The sequence below is a fragment of the Eretmochelys imbricata genome, chromosome 3 (assembly GCF_965152235.1).
Source record: "Eretmochelys imbricata isolate rEreImb1 chromosome 3, rEreImb1.hap1, whole genome shotgun sequence".
NCBI classification, from domain to species: domain Eukaryota; kingdom Metazoa; phylum Chordata; order Testudines; family Cheloniidae; genus Eretmochelys; species Eretmochelys imbricata.
In genome coordinates, this window is record NC_135574.1 from 108,775,721 (window position 1) to 108,794,522 (window position 18,802).

An 18,802-nucleotide genomic window follows, 5' to 3' on the forward strand; every position below is an offset into this window, starting at 1 on the left:
AACTTCACTCAGAGACCGATAGGCAACCAGCTGAGATCCTGGAATTCTAGTGTTATGTGCTCCCAGCAAGATGCCTCACTCAGTAAGTGAACTGCTGTGTTCTGCACCAGCATCGGTCTCTGAAGGATTTTAAGCGGTCGTCCCACAGAGCATATTGCAGGTGGCAAAGGCATGGCTAGCAATAGCAAAATCCACATCCAAAAGTAAAAGTTGCAACATCCTGGCTAGGCACAGAGTGTAAAAAGCCACCTTAGTTACTGCTGCAAGATGATCCTCTAACAGCAGCTGGCAGTCTAAAATCACTCCCTAAGTCCTAAACTTTGGTGATGAGTGGTGAATTCACTTCCTCAATCGAAGAGGTTGATCTATTATCTCCGCTATCTCTTCTGCCGCTTCCCCAAACCCAGTCCTCTCCTCCATTTCTGATGAGCTGAGCTTCAGCCAGCTTGTTCTCATCCACAGCCCTGTCTGAACTGAACAGTGGCTGAGGCATTGGACCACAATGCTATTCAAGCAAGACAAGAGAGCCATACAGTTGGATGTTATCAGCATACTGAAATGGCTTCCCTGTGCTACCCCATACATGAGAGCCTTTTGGGAGGGGGAGCCATAGCATTAGCTATTCTTAAAGTAGCCAGTGGCCACATGGCAAATCTGTCAACTGTGGTGATGTTGCTAAGCATTCTTGTGTGAAATGATGGAGGACAGTCTGGGAGTTAGGGCCACAATTTTCCAGGAATCCTCAGTCTCCACATCTTTTATTAGTCCTTCCCCCTGCCCACACCCGTTTACGCCTGGTCTATTCCCATCACCAGGGTATCTGAGCAACTAACATGTCACAGTGTAATGCAATCTAATGGCTGCATCTCAAAATTCAAGGCTTCTTTTTCACAGAAGTGGAATATAGGGTGCTGTGGACACTGAGTGAATTTTTCATGATAGTCACTTATAAATAAGCTTACAAAAGCCAAAAGCCTCGCAACAAAATGTATTTTTTAACCATATTAAAATGGAAAAACAGCAGGTGAAATCTTGGCTCCAACTATCCCAATGGCAGTTTTGCCATTGACTTCACTGTGGGCAGGATTTCACCCCATGTCATTAAAATCTGACCAATTCCTTAATTCCAGAAATTGCCCCTACTTTACCCAACAGTATCATCAACACCTACATGTGCAGATGCACACACACCTCTAAAAGGAATGAGAGTAACTAGCAGACACATTTTTTTCTCTCTCTCTCACACACACACACCCCTAAAAGGACTAAGAGTAGCTGGCTTGCTCTGTCTCTCTCTCACACACACACCCACTCTAAAAGAAATAAGAATAGCTGGTGGACACACAAACACACTCGCTCTGTCTAGTTCTCTCGAAATAAGAATAGCTGGTGGACACATTCATAGCTGAGGTCACTGAGTTGCTCTTCAGCCAGAAAGCAACAAACCCACTCCTTCTGGCCTCAGGCTATATGAGGCTAACAAACATAACATCCCTTAAGAAAGGCAAGATTAATCAAACAGCTCTAAACCATCATGTCCGCAGAGTCCTAAGCTTTTTATTTTATTTTAATCTTACCTTTTTCTTATTTTTTAATCATGCATATTTTGAAAGAGACAAAAGTAAGACAACATTGAAAACATTTAACGTCTCTATGGAAACTAGGCTAACTCATATTTTATTGCCAAGTGACTACCTAACTAGAGTTTTATATCCTATTGGATCACTACAGGCCATCTGCCATACCAGAAACTTCTGAAAAAAAAAATCAGTTAAAGAAAGAAATTATCATTCTTGGCTTAGAACAATTTTGAAAAATTCAAATAACCTCACTTCAGAGGTGGTTCCTTAAAAAGATAAAGGCCTGCCTTAGAGAATTAATATAAAATGACCTATTTCTATGTGTATTTTAATTATAAGCTTGTATATTGGCAGCCACAAGGCAAAACAAATGATTAAACAGCTGTTTCTTGTTCTCTAGCACTAATTGTCTTCCTCTCTCCTTTCCTCTGTTAGTGTCAAAAGCCTTTTCTTTTAAGATTTAACAGTTACTGCCCTTTTCTTTTAAGATTTAACAGTTACACTGGCGCTCCTGGCTGCAGGCTATCTCCCCAGAACTTGCTCCAGATACAACAGAGGAATAGGTTTCCTGCCAAGCCCTGTGAAAGTTTGAGGACTTTACTTTTAAAAATATAATCTTTTATCAGTGCTCCAAGCCTGCCAAGGTAATTATGGGCCATGCTGCATATACATCTCTGCAAGAGACCTGCAGACATTTCAAACACTTAATAGAAGAACTCCATAAATGTACATATTTAAATAAATAAAACTGTCATGTAAAGGTATCACTTAATCTCAAATAGTGGAAGGAGCTCATAATGAGAATGGAATGGCTCAATAAGCCTTTCAAAGCCCCAAGTTGTAATTTAAATTAATGCTTTCTCCTGCCGTGCCAGTCACAAAACATACTTATTATATCTTTGGATTGTCAATCACAGTCCATTTAGCACAGACAGAGCCATGTAGCTTTGTGCTCTTGCCCTTCAAGTTGGTTCAACAGATTTTCATGTCAAAATCTATTGACAAGCAAGCCAATGGCTGAAATAAGGTCACAGAATTTTGTGATTTAAACTGGAGAAGATACAGTCCAAGGTAAGTGTGATGCGGCAGCATATTTTGGGGGGCTGGGGAAGTCTGCATTTAAAATACTTAAATTAATTCTATGTCGTACAAGCTGTGGGTATGTTTTCTGTACCTTTTCATGTCTCTTGGCCACACTGTAAGAAACAAACAAAAATAGAAATAATGAAACAAAAGTCATTTGAAAATAATTTGCATAATTAATAAGATTGCACTGAGATTTCCAGGTGGCATTGATAGCCAAGTGTCATAAATATAAAGGGAAGGGTAAACCCCTTTGAAATCCCTCCTGGCCAGGGGAAAGCTCCTCTCACCTGTAAAGGGTTAAGAAGCTAAAGGTAACCTCGCTGGCACCTGACCAAAATGACCAATGAGGAGACAAGATACTTTCAAAAGCTGGGAGGAGGGAGAGAAACAAAGGGTCTGTGTGTCTGTCTATAGTCTGTCTTTGCCGGGGATAGACCAGGAATGGAGTCTTAGAACTTTTAGTAAGTAATCTAGCTAGGTACGTGTTAGATTATGATTTCTTTAAATGGCTGAGAAAAGAACTGTGCTGAATAGAATAACTATTTCTGTCTGTGTATCTTTTTTGTAACTTAAGGTTTTGCCTAGAGGGGTTCTCTATGTTTTGAATCTAATTACCCTGTAAGGTATCTACCATCCTGATTTTACAGGGGGGATTTCTTTATTTCTATTTACTTCTATTTTTATTAAAAGTCTTCTTGTAAGAAAACTGAATGCTTCTTCATTGTTCTCAGATCCAAGGGTTTGGGTCTGTGGTCACCTGTGCAAATTGGTGAGGCTTTTTATCCAACATTTCCCAGGAAAGGGGGGGTGCAAGTGTTGGGAGGATTGTTCATTGTTCTTAAGATCCAAGGGTCTGGGTCTGTAGTCACCTAGGCAAATGGGTGAGGCTTTTTACCAAACCTTGTCCAGGAAGTGGGGTGCAAGGTTTTGGGAAGTATTTTAGGGGGAAAGATGTGTCCAAACAGCTCTTCCCCAGTAACCAGTATTAGTTTGGTGGTGGTAGCGGCCAATCCAAGGACAAAGGGTGGAATATTTTGTACCTTGGGGAAGTTTTGACCTAAGCTGGTAAAGATAAGCTTAGGAGGTTTTTCATGCAGGTCCCCACATCTGTACCCTAGAGTTCAGAGTGGGGGAGGAACCTTGACACGAAGGATGCTCTGTTTAACATTCACGTTGGTCTTGAGGCAAGCCCAGTGAAGTCTAAGATTCCCATTGACTACAACAGGCTTTGGATAGGCCCCTGGTGAGGCTGTAATCATTTCTTCAGCATGTGGAACCTACCAGTTTTTCATGCCTTGGTCACCTCCACCTTGGTTTGCTGTAATGCTCTCTACACGTGAAACCTACTTGCCACATTGTGGCTACCTGCCTACCTGGCAAAGATTTTTCTATGGAAAAATTACAGCCTGGAGCACATTACACCTGTGCTCCAAAAGCAGCAACGGATTCCTATTTGTTTCCAGCTGAGGTCAAGGTTCGATTTGGATCAGTAAATCATTATATGTTTTAAGTCCTGACTATAATGTCCTGCGTTCCATACCAATAATTGAGGTAGGCTGTGGAGGTCTCCATGGTTCTGACCCTGGAATTCTACTTCAAAGGAAGCAGGAACAGCATACTCTGGCAGAGAGTTCACAAATCTGAAACCTATCTTCCTGACGGTCTGACAGAGTCTGGGTTTGTAGAGCATAAAAACGTGATGCAAGGTCTATCAATTTTATTAAATTTTTCATGAAATAATGTTTTGACTAGTTGTTGGGGACATCAGAATTACTAGAACAGCCCAACAGACAATCTAATATCCTGTCTCTGAGTGACCACTAACAGACAATTCAGAGGAAGGTACGCAAAAACTCATAATAGACAGTTATGGAATAACATGTCCTTTAGAGGAAGTTTCTTCTTAACCGCCATCTGTTAGTTGTTGGTTTATGCCCTAAAATATGAGGGTTTAGATCCCTTGTTAAAATAATAACTTCAGCTATGTAACTTATTCTGACTCTAACAGCATCCCAACGCCAGAGGGCAAGGGGCTCATGGGTATCTGGTAGTGAGTTTCAGTTGGCCTGATGAGTTCAGTGTAGCCCAATTCACTATGTCATAATCTGTATTTCTTAGGTGTCATGTAAGGTGTTATTGGAAAACCATAACAACCTGGTCCTTAATATTCTTGTGTGGTGCAGAAATAGTAAATGTCCAAAGGACTGTACAAATGTGAAGGAAACACGGGACTAAAATGTGTTTAGGGACAAGTCTGGGTAGTGGGTAAACAGATTTTTTCCAAAGGAAAGGCCGACACCTCCATTCAAGCACAATCACAAACAACTGGCAACCAGTCAAGTGGTGACTCACTGGTATATTGGAGGCTGCAGAAAAAGATTAATTTTCATTGTAGAAAGCACCAGCAAGGAATAAACCTGCATGAAACCTTCTCCATCAGACTTCATGGCACATTTCCTCACAGCAGGGGCACGGGACTTTGAGAAAGATACATTTCAAAAGCTCATTGCACTATAAAAGAGAAGGGCATAGAACCCCAAGTTCCCTTTCACCTAAGATGACAAAGGAAACAAGTACTTTGGACTTAGTGGGAGATCCTTACCGACTAGGTGATCAGCCATCTTGCTGGTAGGAAGCATGGTAAGAATCTTACCTTGAACCAAGACTGTAGTTTTGTTAAGTCTTAATCAGCAGAAAGTGTTTTTCACTTTTTTTTTGCTTGTAACCATTTCTGACTTTATCCCTTATGCACGAACTCACTTAAAATCCTTTTTGTTAATAAACTCATTTTACTTTTAATCTCTACCAACCCAGTGCTGTATTTGAATTGAAGTGATTGTTAACACCACTTAAAGCAAAATAACTGCTACGTGTAGAGTAGCAGACCTTATTACTTGCATACATATTCCAGGCCAGAGCTGGACGCTTCAGGGCAGAGTTTTGGGGAAATTCGGGACTGGGGTGTGTGTTGGGATCACATGGCTAGTAGTAACCAAGACTAGTGGAGACCAGAGTGTTGCTGTGGTGTGTCAAGCAGGCTGCTGGAGTCAAAGTTGCTGAACCAGGGCTTTTTATCACACAGAGATTCAGTGCATGCTTATATGCTGGCTGGGAGCATCCAGACTGGGATGCTAAAGCAGTAGAGCATTTTAAGGCACTCAAGGTTACAGGACAAGTGGTGACACAACCTATCGCTACTCTGGGTTGCACCCCAAAATGTGACACTCATTAGCCATTAATAATGCACTGTATTAAAAATTCTCTTACTTGTAAATTTGATGCCTTTAATTGATCATTACCTCGTTCTTATACTGAGATGATACACAGGACATCCCATATACCTTTTCTATACTATCACTATTTTTAGACCTCTATCGTGTCCCCTCTTATTCATCTCCTCTATAAATTAATCCATCCTAACCTTTTCTTTCTCTCCACATAGAAGTCTTTTCATTTTTGTCATTCACCTCTGAATTTTTCTTTCTACTATGTCTTTGAGATTGGGGGGGAGAGGGGATACAAACTGAAGAGTTTTTCAGGTGAGGGCTTGTAACCATGCCTCAGTGAGCCACAACTGAGAATGCCAAATTCAGGACAAACCACTGAGAATAGGGCAGATGCACCCCAAGACTGGTGGCTAATTCCCCATAGAATATACCAAACCAGCAACAAAAGTAAACATCTGATTCACCTCACTGGCTAACAAGAAGTCATAAAAGCGGTTTCCTTAGGCATTCCACTTCTTATATTGCCACCAAAACACTGGATTTAGAGATGAGTGGTTCTTTAAAACCAATCTCTTCAAATTAAAGGTTATTCTGATCCCAAAGGACCAGCCACACACCCAGGTCAATATATAACTTAGATCTTACCCAAAAATCACACTGTTGCCAATCCTTTAGTATCTAAAATCTAAAGGTTTATTCATAAAAAAAGAAAGGTGAGTGTTAAAAATGGTTAAAGGAATCAAATACATACAATAATTGCAAAGTTCTTGGTTCAGGCTTGTAGCAGTGATGGAATAAACTGCTGGCTTAAGTCTAGTCTCTGGCTGCTTCCAAATCATTGGAAGGTCCTCAGTCCATTGGTTAGAATGCTCCCATTAGTATAAGTTCATAGTCCAGAGGCTTGGGCTAGAAAGAGGCAAAATGGAGGTATTTCCAGAGCCTTTTATATCTTCTGCCATGTGGAGAGAATCCCATTGTTCTCACCGTGGAAAATTACAGTAACAAGATGGTGTTTGGAGTCACATGTCCATGACTGATTTTGCTCAGTCACAGCAGGAAATCATTACCCATACCCCAGACAGCATGTTTGTAGGAAAATTCCATTAAGTGTAGATGGACGTCTCTCATGGTCCATTGTCAGTTAAGTGTCCTTTTGATGGGCCACTCAATTTGAATCGTCCCTCCAAGATGTGCTGGCTAACTACCTTGTGGGCGTTACCCCAGAATCAAACATTTGAAATCCAGGTATGGAGCCAATATTTGTAACTTCAAATACAAAACTGATACATGCATACAAATAGCATAATTGTAACCAGCAAATCATAACCTTTTCATAGACATCTTACACGCCACATTTGTGTAAGATTTGTTGCAAATATGTAACAGTGGTTGCAACAATGATCTATATGGTCATATTTTAATCAGATAACATCACAGGCCCTACCATTGTTTGCTATAATAGGATGATACTTTCATTATCATTCTCTATTCTGGTCTTCATGCATTGTTCCTGTTTGTTTGCTTTTCTGACTGCAGCTTAACATCAAGCAAAGATTTTTATTGAGCTTCCATATTGATATCTTGGTCTCTTTCCTTTAGAAAATTTAGAATCCAGCAATGTGCACAAGTAGCAAAAATTATTTCTTACAAAAGTATATTACCTTGCCTTTGTCATCTTGAATTTTATCAGTCATCTAGTTGCTGATTCACCTATCCTGTTAGGTCCCTCTGAAATCCCCCAGTCTTCTCTATTCTTGACTAATCCGAAGAATTTTGTTTCATCTGTAACCTTTACTGCTTCATTGTTCACTACCTTTTCTAAATCGATAATAAACTTATTGAAACAATACAGGTCCTGATATTTCGGGTACTCCGTTGTTAACTTTTTGCCATGTTGAAAATGGCCCTTTTAATTTCTAATCAATAACAGAACTTCATCTCTCACTCCCTTCCTACTTAAATAGCCTTTTCTGAGGGACATTCAAAGGTTTATAAGAAACCAAATAAATTGTGTCATCTGGCTCTTCTTTTCCCCTATATTGTTAATGCATGCAAAATATTGTAGTAGATTTGAGAAGCACAATTTTATTTTGAATAATTTTGCTTAGAGGGGTTGATTGGTTATTTTACACTGAAGGCTTCTTCTATGGTTTTATAAATGTGATGTGTTAATTTATGCAGTTTTAACGATTAAGTAAATGTGCACTGAGCTGGTGAAAAGGGCATATTATAAAATGGAATATATATATATTAGTTTCAAGAGCAGCAAGAATTGAGCCCAAGAATTTTAGGACTAAGATTTTTTGTTTAAGGTGACAGAATAACTAAAAGGTGGGTTACGTCCCAGTTCTAAATGGACACACTATAAAGCCTGTAGATTTTTTACATAGCTCGATTTCTCTATTAGGTTAAACTTCTCAAACTCAGCTGCCTAAAACTCAGACACGTATTTAGGTACATAATTTTCAAATGTATTGAACACCTACAGCCGCAACAGCAGTTAATAGGACTTGAGGCACCCAATATAAATACAGTACAATACAACAACGCCAACATTTTCTAACAGGCTTTGGGGGCATGTAGCTGTTAGGAGTATCTTTATCTATTGATCTATCAATGTATCTTTTCAAGTCAGGAGAGAGAGACTAAAATCCATGAATATTTTCCATGACAAGGAAATAGGTTTTGTAACCTAATTTTGCTTTTTCAGAGGAGAGAAATTGGTTCCCTTTCAAGTCCTTCATCAAGGATTCATCAATACCCAGGAGAGTCTGTTTTGGAACCCCAACAGACCAACATGAGGCTGGGGAACATGCAAATTTAGCATCAGTTCTAATACTACAAAAAGTGTTGGTAATAGAGACTAAAGCCTTGATCCTGAAAACAGTTAAGCGCATGAGCGGTCCCACTGATTTCAGGTGGGTTAGCACTGAAAAGATTTTTAGGAGCCTGTAACTGGCCTTTTTTTCTTTTCTGCTTTACCTGTTTGAAGGGATAATCAACCCTACCAGAGACTTAGAAATGTCACCACCAGATTTAGTCTGGGTTTTTTCACTTCATTATAACTTTGTCCTAGAAGCTAGAATTTGACCAGATTAGAAAAAAGCCAGTGGTTTGGGTACGGCTTTCTCACCCCTGCTATCTGAAATATGACCCAGCAATATATTTGGCCTCTCACAAGGATCAATATCCTGACAATTTTAGAGAAAGAAGAAGCTCCCTCTAAGATGGGTTTCTTCTAAAGAATCCCACTTGCCATCTTTTGTCCCAGTTCAAAAGTCCTAGATAGACTCTCACTGTGTCAACCATCTTCAGCTGTACCGTGTGCGTTATGCAGTCCTGCTACCCAACAGCTTGATTCTTCAGCCCTGGTTCTTGCTCAATTATTACTCATGTGAATAGTCCCATTGACTTCAGTGACTACTCCTCATGCAAGTAAGCATTCCTCAATGTAAGTAAGGATGGCAAAATCAGGCATGGCTTCAGAACTATTTAATTTTCCTATTAGCAGTGATCTATGTACTTAAATGGTTCCCATGACCAGTTTCAGTTTCAAATATTAATTAATTTGTCCTTTCAACACACTAGTGAGATAGGGAAGTATTGGTATCCATTTTACAGATGGAGAATGGAGGCAGAGAGTATAAGGCCCAGATCCTCAAAAAGTATTTAGGTGCCTAACTCCTATTTATTTCAACGGGAATTAGGTACCTAAATACCTTTCGTGGATCTGGGCCTTAAAATGACTTGTTCAAAGTAATCAAAGAAGCTTGTGTTAAAGCCAGGAATTTAACTCCTATCCCAGCCACCAGTCAAGTGCCTTAACCACTGGTATATCCGTCCCCACAGTGAGATCTGGACCTATGTTATCTAAATTGTGGATATTTAGGCAGTCTGTTTCAGGGTCCCTTGCAGCCCTTGCTTACTAAAGGAAGGGAACTGACAGAATCTCCTTTCAGCAGTACATAATCTCTGTTGATGCTGATGAATCTACAAATGCAGTAACATTTTATTTGGTTATAGGAAAGAAAAGACTCAGACCAGCAGCAACTGAGGTCCAATGGGTCAGGAAATTCAATAGACTGAAAATGTAAACAAAAGGAATAATTTTAAAATCTTGTAAATAACAGTAATATTTAAAAATAGCATATAGGAGCCCAGCACAATTTTTTTTTTTAGTTCCTTTTCCCTCCATTCAGTAAACTATAAGCATTGAGAAAATTGTATAAAGAAAATAAATTTCAAGGTGTTGGGGGAACTGGTGGCAAATTAGTTTTTTTATTTTACCATAAAAACCAAAAAATTCCACTTTTTCAACATGTTACTCTAATTGTAGAAAATATGTAATTGTACCATGATTTTGACTTTTGTATCCATAGAATTCTAATCTCTCTTCTGTAATAAAAAATAAGACATTTCTCAAAATTTCTGCAAATCAACCGACTAAATCACAAGATGTTTTTTCCTCAAGATAAATATCCACCAAAAGCAATATAATCAAGGATTCAACTTGGACCTATATTTTTTACTCATTAGTGGAACAGTAAGGCCCTCTTCTGGATTATGAATTACAGCATGGCCAAGCAAAAGCATATGTAAGTGACATTTAAATAACAAATGCTCCAAAAGGTAGACTGTCATGCATCTGGTTCTCTTTTTCTTACTGCCATTTTCCTTTCCTAGTTTTCACATTTGTGATTACACATTTCAAATGCCATGATTTAGGAGTTTAGAATGAGTCCAACTGACTAGTGGATTTAATTCTTAACTGTAATCTTTTTCTATATGCTAACATTCAAGAGAGGGGTAAGAGGGACCAACTTTCATGGCAACCTCCAAAACCTTCACGTACAAATATTATGCAGGCAAAACTGGAATTTATTTATGCAAATCAAGTAGTCTGACATGTAGTTTTGTATAAATATCTGCCTTTTCATATGTGACTTTTCAGAAGCTCTTTGAAAGTTTGGCCTACAGTAGATATACAGTGGAAAACAATGAACTGTTACATTGGTCTGATCTCAGTTTTCAAGATCGGTATAGTTGCTTAACTGTCCTTTTGTTACCCTCTTGTAACTCCTAACTGTATTCTAATTCAATATGCAGTACGGTATGTATATGAAAGTAACTTTCTAAGGGGCTTGTTTATCCACTTTTGGTACTGATCTAGTCTCTACAAGTATCTTTGGTCTAACAGCAAGAGGCTGCTCCATAGACGAAAGGACACAGATATTCATCCATGTGCTGTACAGAATGGCAGTTACTCCAATGGAGCGCTGAATCTATATGGCTGAAAAGAAGTTCAGTCTGAACTAAAATTCAAAATATTCCCCACCAAACAGAAGCCATATGTTCTTCATAAAGGCTATGTTTGGTGATTAAAAATCATTCAACCTACTCGCCACAGAAAATGACAGAAACCAATAACATTAAACTAGTGAAACCATACAGATAAACATATTTGAAGTTCATTAATGTTTCCATTCCATACCCAAATGCTGTATCAAAGGGAACTCTGAAGAGATCTTTTCCCACAAAACATTATTTTGTTATCTTTCAGTTTTCCATCAGTAGAGGACTATCTCTTATTGCATTCCTTTTTCCGTACTTTTGATTTCGGTGCTGCCAGAAAGGATGGAGGGGAAAAAAGGACATGGAAAGTGAAAGATGACAATGCCTGTGCCAGAATTCTTTTAACTTATGATTAGGGTTACGGTAATTGCAAAAAAAAAAAAGGAAACTTACCATTTGGATTTTCTTGTCTGTAGAAGGTTTTTAACATGTCCACTGCTTCTTCAGCGCGATAACCAGCAATGCACTGTTGAAATTAGAACTCTATGTTCATTAAAGCATCCAAAACCAAGATGCCTTGTGCCACACAGTAATACCTGAGGTGTAGGATAATTGCACAGAATTTGTACTGCCTTTTCTGTTTACTGAGAGTATACCTCTAATTATCTGTGATCAGAAACCCTCATTTTCAGGATGAAGACCTTGTCTGTTTTTAAAATTAGGCTGAGGCTTAGCATAGTAGTTGGCAGACCTGCTCATCCTTCATAGGAATTATAACAAAAACTCTTCTGCAACCACCCTTCCCTCCTCCGCATACTAGCAGTGTACTTTCCGATTACTTCTGTAAATCACACTAACTCTTGGGAATATAAGAAACATGCATGTGGGTATTTGTAAATTAGGTTCCTATCAAGTAGCTCTTCTATGATACTATTCCTAGAAATCAATTCTGAGGCCTCCTTGGCCCTTCAAAAGTAACATTCCCACCCACAAAATGTACAGTAACCTGCCCAAATATGTGAAGGGGAATGACAGCAAAAATAACGAACTAGGATGTTTTCAATAACACCACTAATTGCAGAGAGTACACCCACATAAAAAGAAGCTCACTTGTACACATTCATCCCACTGCAATTCCTTGAAAAAAACATTTACTATAGAAGTAGCCTTTTCCTTTACATAGTTGGGCATATCTGAGAGCTAATACCCATTTTCAGCTTGAATATCAGAATAATCTTTCAGGAGAAGACTGTACAAAGCTCTCAAACTGTAGTCTCACAAGCAAGTTTCCTCTCTATCCCACCACTGATCAGCAGGTGGTCAATCTAAAAAGCAGGTGCTTATGTTGTGGTGCCATCAGTATGTTCTTGCTCATGTCAGAAACCCTTTTACAGCCTCACTATCTCAGTTTCTCATCACCAACTGTAACTACATTCATTGTTTTAAACATTAAATACAAGAAGGCACACATCTTGATGTTTTACCTGAAATGGTTCCCCAGGGTCTGTTAAGTTAGCAGAGGAGATGTTCAAGACTGAGCCACAACCTCCAAATCGCTCATTTTGACAGCCATATACAACCAGTGGGATTTATATGAAAGAGTTAAGGAACTAAGTTAATGAGAAAAGAGTGGTATGAAGCAGAGTATCCTGATTTTACTGGCCATCTGAGTTCAGTAAATTGTGCCTGTACTCTTAATAAAATTAGTCTGCACTCAACCCTCACTCCTGGGCTGGCTGTTCTGGGTAACACATGGAGCATGCCTTCTGCAGATGGAAGGATGGGGTCATCCTGCTCTAGCCTTTGAAGATGGGAGAGAAGAGATCCCAAAGGGGACACATTGGAAACAACATATAACTAGTTTGTTACATTTTCGAAAACTGGACACTTGCGTGGGATTAACTAATTGTATACAGTAACAGGCTCTTTCTGAGATTTACTTTCACACCCCTAAGAGAAAACAATGTATGTGCCAGGTTTGCAAATTGCTTTCTCTTATCCTTAAATCACTCATTCTTGGTCATATGGCCTCCATATAGGATCTGTAGCATGGGCACGTTCTCTGAGCAGATAAGCTGGTACCCTATAAAGCTTTGTTTGACAACATCAAGCTCTTCTCCACTGGTTCATTACCAAATGATTTACTTGAAAGTAACATACCGAGATATGGTTTCCCAGCATGAATCAGTACCAAAGGATACTCATCAAGCGCAGGGCAGCTGCACACATAATACAAGGCTCTACAGTTACATACAACACTGTGTGTGCAAAAACTTCCGAAGGATCCTTGTTGTGTTGATGACACCAGTCTAGGACCTGATCGATTGCTACCATTTCTGCATGTCGAGTAGCCTGGGAATTAATAGGGAGACAAAAAAGGCTTGCATTGATCTGCAACTTTAAACATATTACCCCTATTAAATTTATCCACTCAAGTGAAATGAGAACACACCACCATAAAATTATCTCTTTTTAATAAAAACAAGATGGGCTACGCCTTGTTTATTAAAAATCAGTTATTTTCATTTCTATTACAGTGGCAATGTATCAAGTATCAGAGAGTAGCCGTGTTTGAATGAATATTGCCTAGATAATTTTATTTTTTTAAATCCTTAGTTAGGAAAAGGATTTTTTTTGTTACCCAGCACTGAACTGGAATGTGGGAGATGTGAGTTCAACTCCCGGCTCTGCCACTCACTTCCTGTGTGATGCTGGCCAAGTCACTTCATCTTTGTGACTTTATTTTCAATCTGTAAAATAGGAATAATACCTTATTAGGGTGCCATGAAGCTAAATTCAATGTTGATTGTGATGTGCTTGGATATTAAGGTGATGGGGCCCATGTATACAGATAAATAGGTTACTAATAAAATCTTATGTTGCTAAAACTAATAATTGTAAATTCATATTTAGATTCACATTTAGAATCTATATGTGGATCTAAATCAATATTTAGATGTAATTCCCACATACTTAGTGATGAAATGTGACCTTAACATTGCCTTAATATGGTAGCTGAGGATTCCTCAGTGAAGGTTGACACTAAAAACGATTTGAGGATTCTGGTGGGTAACCTGCTGAACATGAGATCCCAGTGCAATGCTGTGGCCAAAAAGGCTAATGCAATCCATCGATGCATAAAAAGGGGACTCTTGCATAGGAGTAGAGAGGCTATTTCCTCCCTGTATTTGGCACTGGTACAACTGCTACTGGAATACTGTGTCCAGTTCTGGTAACCAGAAGGATCCAATTCAAGATGTTGAAAAATCAGAGAGGGTTCAGAGAAGACCCATGAGAATGATTAAAGGATTAGAAAACAAAGTGACAGTCTCAAGGAGCTCAATTTATTTAGCTTAACAAAGAGTAGGTTTGTTAAGGTTTATCAAGTGCCATGATTACAGTCTATAAATACTTACATAGGGAACAAATATTTGATAATGGGTTCTTCAATCTAGCTGAAAAAAGTATAACACGATTTAATGGCTGGAGATTGAAGCTAGACAAATTCAGAGTGGAAATAAGGTGTAAATTTTTAACAGTGAGGGTAATTAACCGTTGGAACAATTGACCATGGGTCATGGTGGATTCTCCGTCACTGGCAATTTTTTAAATTGAGATTAGATGTTTTCCTAAAATTTATGCTCTAGGAAATATTTTGGGGAAAGTGTATGGCCTATGATCATCTAGTCTGACACAACAGTCCCTTCTGGCCTCGGACCCTAAGAATCTATGAAGGCTGTGTGCATTGAGAGTGCCTGGGAGTTAGCTCACTGCACTCCATTAATCCCTGGCCAGCAGACTGATTCACAGGAAACCATCATAGTCAATGTAATTTAGAGCAGCCCTGTTTGACTACTCTAAAGTATGCCCTGAAGATCACAGGAGGCATGAAGATAGAGTCACTTCTGCTTGCCCCCACACCGACTCAACTGCACCAACCATGAGCTGGATGTAGATGAGGATTGAGTCCACATTAGTGGAACAACACATGGCCTTAAAATATGACTTTGTAAACAGGTATATTGAAACAAACCTATGTGTCATTTTCATATGGGTTGTCCATGTGATCACTTTCATATTACATCATATGAGTCCATTTATAATCTCCTTTAAGACCAATATATAAAAATTACTGTTTGCATAGCATTTGTGTGCTACATATTAATTAATTATTGTATAAAAGAAAAAACAGATAAACAGTAACGATGGAATAAGAAAATAATTATTGTTATAGAAGAGCAATAAAAGGTGTTGGAAGAATAGGCATTACCTGAAAGTGAAGTCATTAGGGAAGAAACTTATGATGCTATTAATACAGTGCCCAAAAGTATCCTGCCCTGAAGAACAATCTAAATCTTACACAAGAATCAACAAGTGAGAGTGACAGGGCTAAAGCTGGTAGTTCTATTTTATCTCAGGGCATCATTAGTAATTTATGAGTGAAAACAATATTTCCTTTTCAGTGATTACACACAGTACTTGCAAGATGCTCTGGGCAAAGACGCATGCTGGCATGACTAAACAGGAGATAAATAGAGAGGAGAAGCCTCCATGTGGTAACAAAGCATCTTAAAGGGATAACAGTTTAGTGGGAGGGGTATGCCTGCACATAAACAATTTCCAAAAATGTTTCTTGCTGGGAAGGCCACATGTATTATTACAGAGGAAGTAGTATGGTTGTCTGAGGAAAGACTGAGAACAATCAGGCAAGCGTGGGAGCTGCCAGAGGGAAAACAATGCTGGCTAGGTCTTGTGCACCTATTGCCAGGTTGTTTAAAAAGAATGCCTTACAAAGATATTTGTTGCACTGTTGCCCAATAAATTCAAGTAATGACAAGCCTAACAATCTTGAAGGGCTGAATCTAAATACATGCTCCTACTAAGCAACACAAAAGATTCTGTAATATATACAGCCCTTCCTCCTATCCCCAACCTTAGCAAGAAGGAGGAACCAGATGATAAACAATTTTAAGATAAGGCTGGTAGATGAGGTTGCCTCACTGGTTTTACATATATTGCTATTGGCGTATGGAACAGAAAGAGAACATATGTGACAATATGCAGAATAACTAGAGATTTCAATTGCTGGCAAAATTTGGAGAGATTTCAGAAAATAAATTTTTTGACAAAAATGACCAGTTTTGGAATAGGGAGAAGGGATGTTGAGTGCCCTTAGCAGTTCACTTTGTGCCTAGTCAACTAATGCCAGAAAATGGTGTGAGAAAATACAAGGAGAAATATTGAAGACATTTTGGTCTTTTCCTGCTTACATATTTTCTAGTAAGTAATCACAGGGTGACCAGATGTCCCGATTTTATAAGGACAATCCTGATATTTGGGGCTTTTTCTTACATAGAATCCTATTACCCCCTACCCCCACCCCCGTCCCGATTTTTCACACTTGCTATCTGGTCACCCCACTGTAACACCATCTTTCATTCAAGACCCAGACTGCTTGTAGTCACTGAAGAACAAGGGTGAGATATTCAGAAGTGCTGAGCACCCTCAGTTCCCAATTACTTCAATGTGAGTGGTGTGTGCTCAGCACTTTTGAAAATCAAGCCACAAAAATGTGAAACTTGGGTGCCTAAAGTTCCCTTCATGCTTTTTTTCTGTAGGAGTAGAGATGCTACTGCTGATTTTTTGTGATTGACTTCTACCGTTACATTCTGTCTTATAACAGTACATTCTCCCTAATTGGATTTAGTATTCTTCACTTTATTTTCTAAATAATGGTGTAGTACTGATTAAATACATGTTGTAGGTCATCCAAGAGGTGCCTGTATTTCAATGATGGGAGAAGTGTTCATAAGGATTTTAAACTGAACCCCCTAACATGTACTACACTTCTAATTTTCATTAACTAGAGATGAGAAGCAAAGCTGCTACAAAAAGGTTGTGCATTATCGTCTAACACAAATGGAAGTGGGTCATTAGACTTACTACCATCTCTCTGAAACTGAATTTATAAGCCTCCTTTTTTTAATTTTGTTTTTGGACTGGATGAGACATAATACAAATCGAGGACCTGAATCTGCAATCAGATCCATTTGGGGGCAAACCTTTCTACCTGCACAGAGCCCCATTGACTTGTATAGGGCTCTGTGGGGCTTAGCATCCACCCACACAGATCTGATTGCAAGAACTGGGTCTAAATGTTGAAAGCAGAAATTCAGTATACCAAAAGTCTTTGTTATTGACATAATTTGGGTAAACAATACAGCTGAACTTTGTGAAAATGCCTATCCTATAACTTGCATACCAAAACTAGTAGTCCTGGTATTGTCTTTCTTCCCAGGGAAGTTTTCATAGAAGAATACTAGAGTTAGGTCTCATATTACTAAAACTAACTTTTGAGAACATACACTAACATCAATCCTATGACGTATTATTGTAAGTAAATAAAACCTAACTACACTGGTCAAAGTACATTTTGCAAAGAGATATCCTTGTTTTGTTCATTTAAATGCTAAACTAAAAAAATCAATTATCTGTCATCTCTCCCAGTCATTAGTGTGAATTAGCAAGGCTCTCCTGCATAATTTATGATGTCCACAAATATACGGAAAAAAATAAAAATTACCAGTAGTCTACATTATAATGCATTATCTTCAGTGTCCTATAGTCACAGGAAATTTGGATGCTGCTTTAACTGTAAATATGAATTCAGTAAAATATACAAGGTATAATATATGTATTTGTATATAGCCATGTTATATCTGTGTATATCAACTTCCTTTTCTGATTTTTGTTTATTTCTTGTCATAAATAGCTCTACCTAGAGGAATTGCTGATAAGTAGATAAGTGGAAACTTCTGAAATCCATCACTCACATAAATTACAGTCAGTAAGTACACAAATGTCCCAGGTGATAGCAAAAGCATACTGAAATAACTAGACCATGCTCTGAAAAATAAACATGCAAAAAGTGATAACAAAAAAAAAAGACAGAAAGGCTAATTTACCGAAAAGAGGGGTTAGGTGTGCAGAGATAGAAATTTGAAACATATATGAAAAGAAAACAAAATGTGCACATATGGGGGAAATCCAGGCCCCACTGAGGTCAATTGTGAAATTCCCATTGCACGTAGTGTGTACTTTTTGATAGGGCTTTTTTTGTGACTTACATTCTTAGTCTCATTCACCTCATTCCTCCCCTTTCCTAGGATCTCATTGTTGTAGACCATAAGGCAGCCAACAGGAACTTCCCCATTTTCCAATGCTTCTTTAGCCTGCAAGACACACAAGAAAATTAGGGGTGGAGGGGGAAATGTTAATGATAAAGCGCAGACAAAATAAAACCTAATTGCTGTTTGCGTTTGTATACACTGTACACTTGATGGCAAAGTTACACTCTGCCACAGAAGCTCTTTCTGTATTTCCAGTATAGGTTTACCATATTGCAGGTTCCCAAAAAAGAGGACACTGCCAGAGGGGGAGGGAGCTTGGGGGGAAGGGGGAGCGGGAGGGGTACAGTTGGGGGTACTGGAGGGGGTACCTACAGCAGAAGTACTCACTGGAGATGAGGGGCAGTGACGTTCCCTGTCATGGTGGCTAGTGCAAGCCTGGGGCACAGCAACAGCCATCAGTCAGTGCCTCCCGGCAGGACCCTCTCCC

The 18,802-nt window shown here is 38.9% G+C and overlaps 1 protein-coding gene across 5 annotated transcripts in view; it reads right to left on the minus strand.

Moving 5' to 3' along the window:
• ADAT2 (adenosine deaminase tRNA specific 2) overlaps positions 1-18,802 on the minus strand; it is a 36,043-nt gene that overhangs the window by 15,763 nt on the left and 1,478 nt on the right. Inside the window, exons 2-7 of one of the 5 annotated variants that reach the window (XR_013345652.1) lie at positions 18,313-18,417; positions 13,387-13,537; positions 12,670-12,776; positions 11,639-11,711; positions 11,385-11,515; positions 6,589-9,975 (exon numbers count right to left, since the gene is read on the minus strand). Coding sequence is in view for 3 of the 5 variants with exons in the window: in XM_077813149.1 (XP_077669275.1) it covers positions 11,472-11,515; positions 11,639-11,711; positions 12,670-12,776; positions 13,387-13,537; positions 18,313-18,417 (480 nt within the window). In the remaining 2 variants the exon portion in view is untranslated. Of the gene's footprint in view, positions 1-6,588; positions 11,516-11,638; positions 11,712-12,669; positions 12,777-13,386; positions 13,538-18,312; positions 18,418-18,802 lie in introns of those variants that run through there. The other 4 variants (XR_013345653.1, XM_077813150.1, XM_077813149.1 and 1 more) reach the window with 4 other exon arrangements.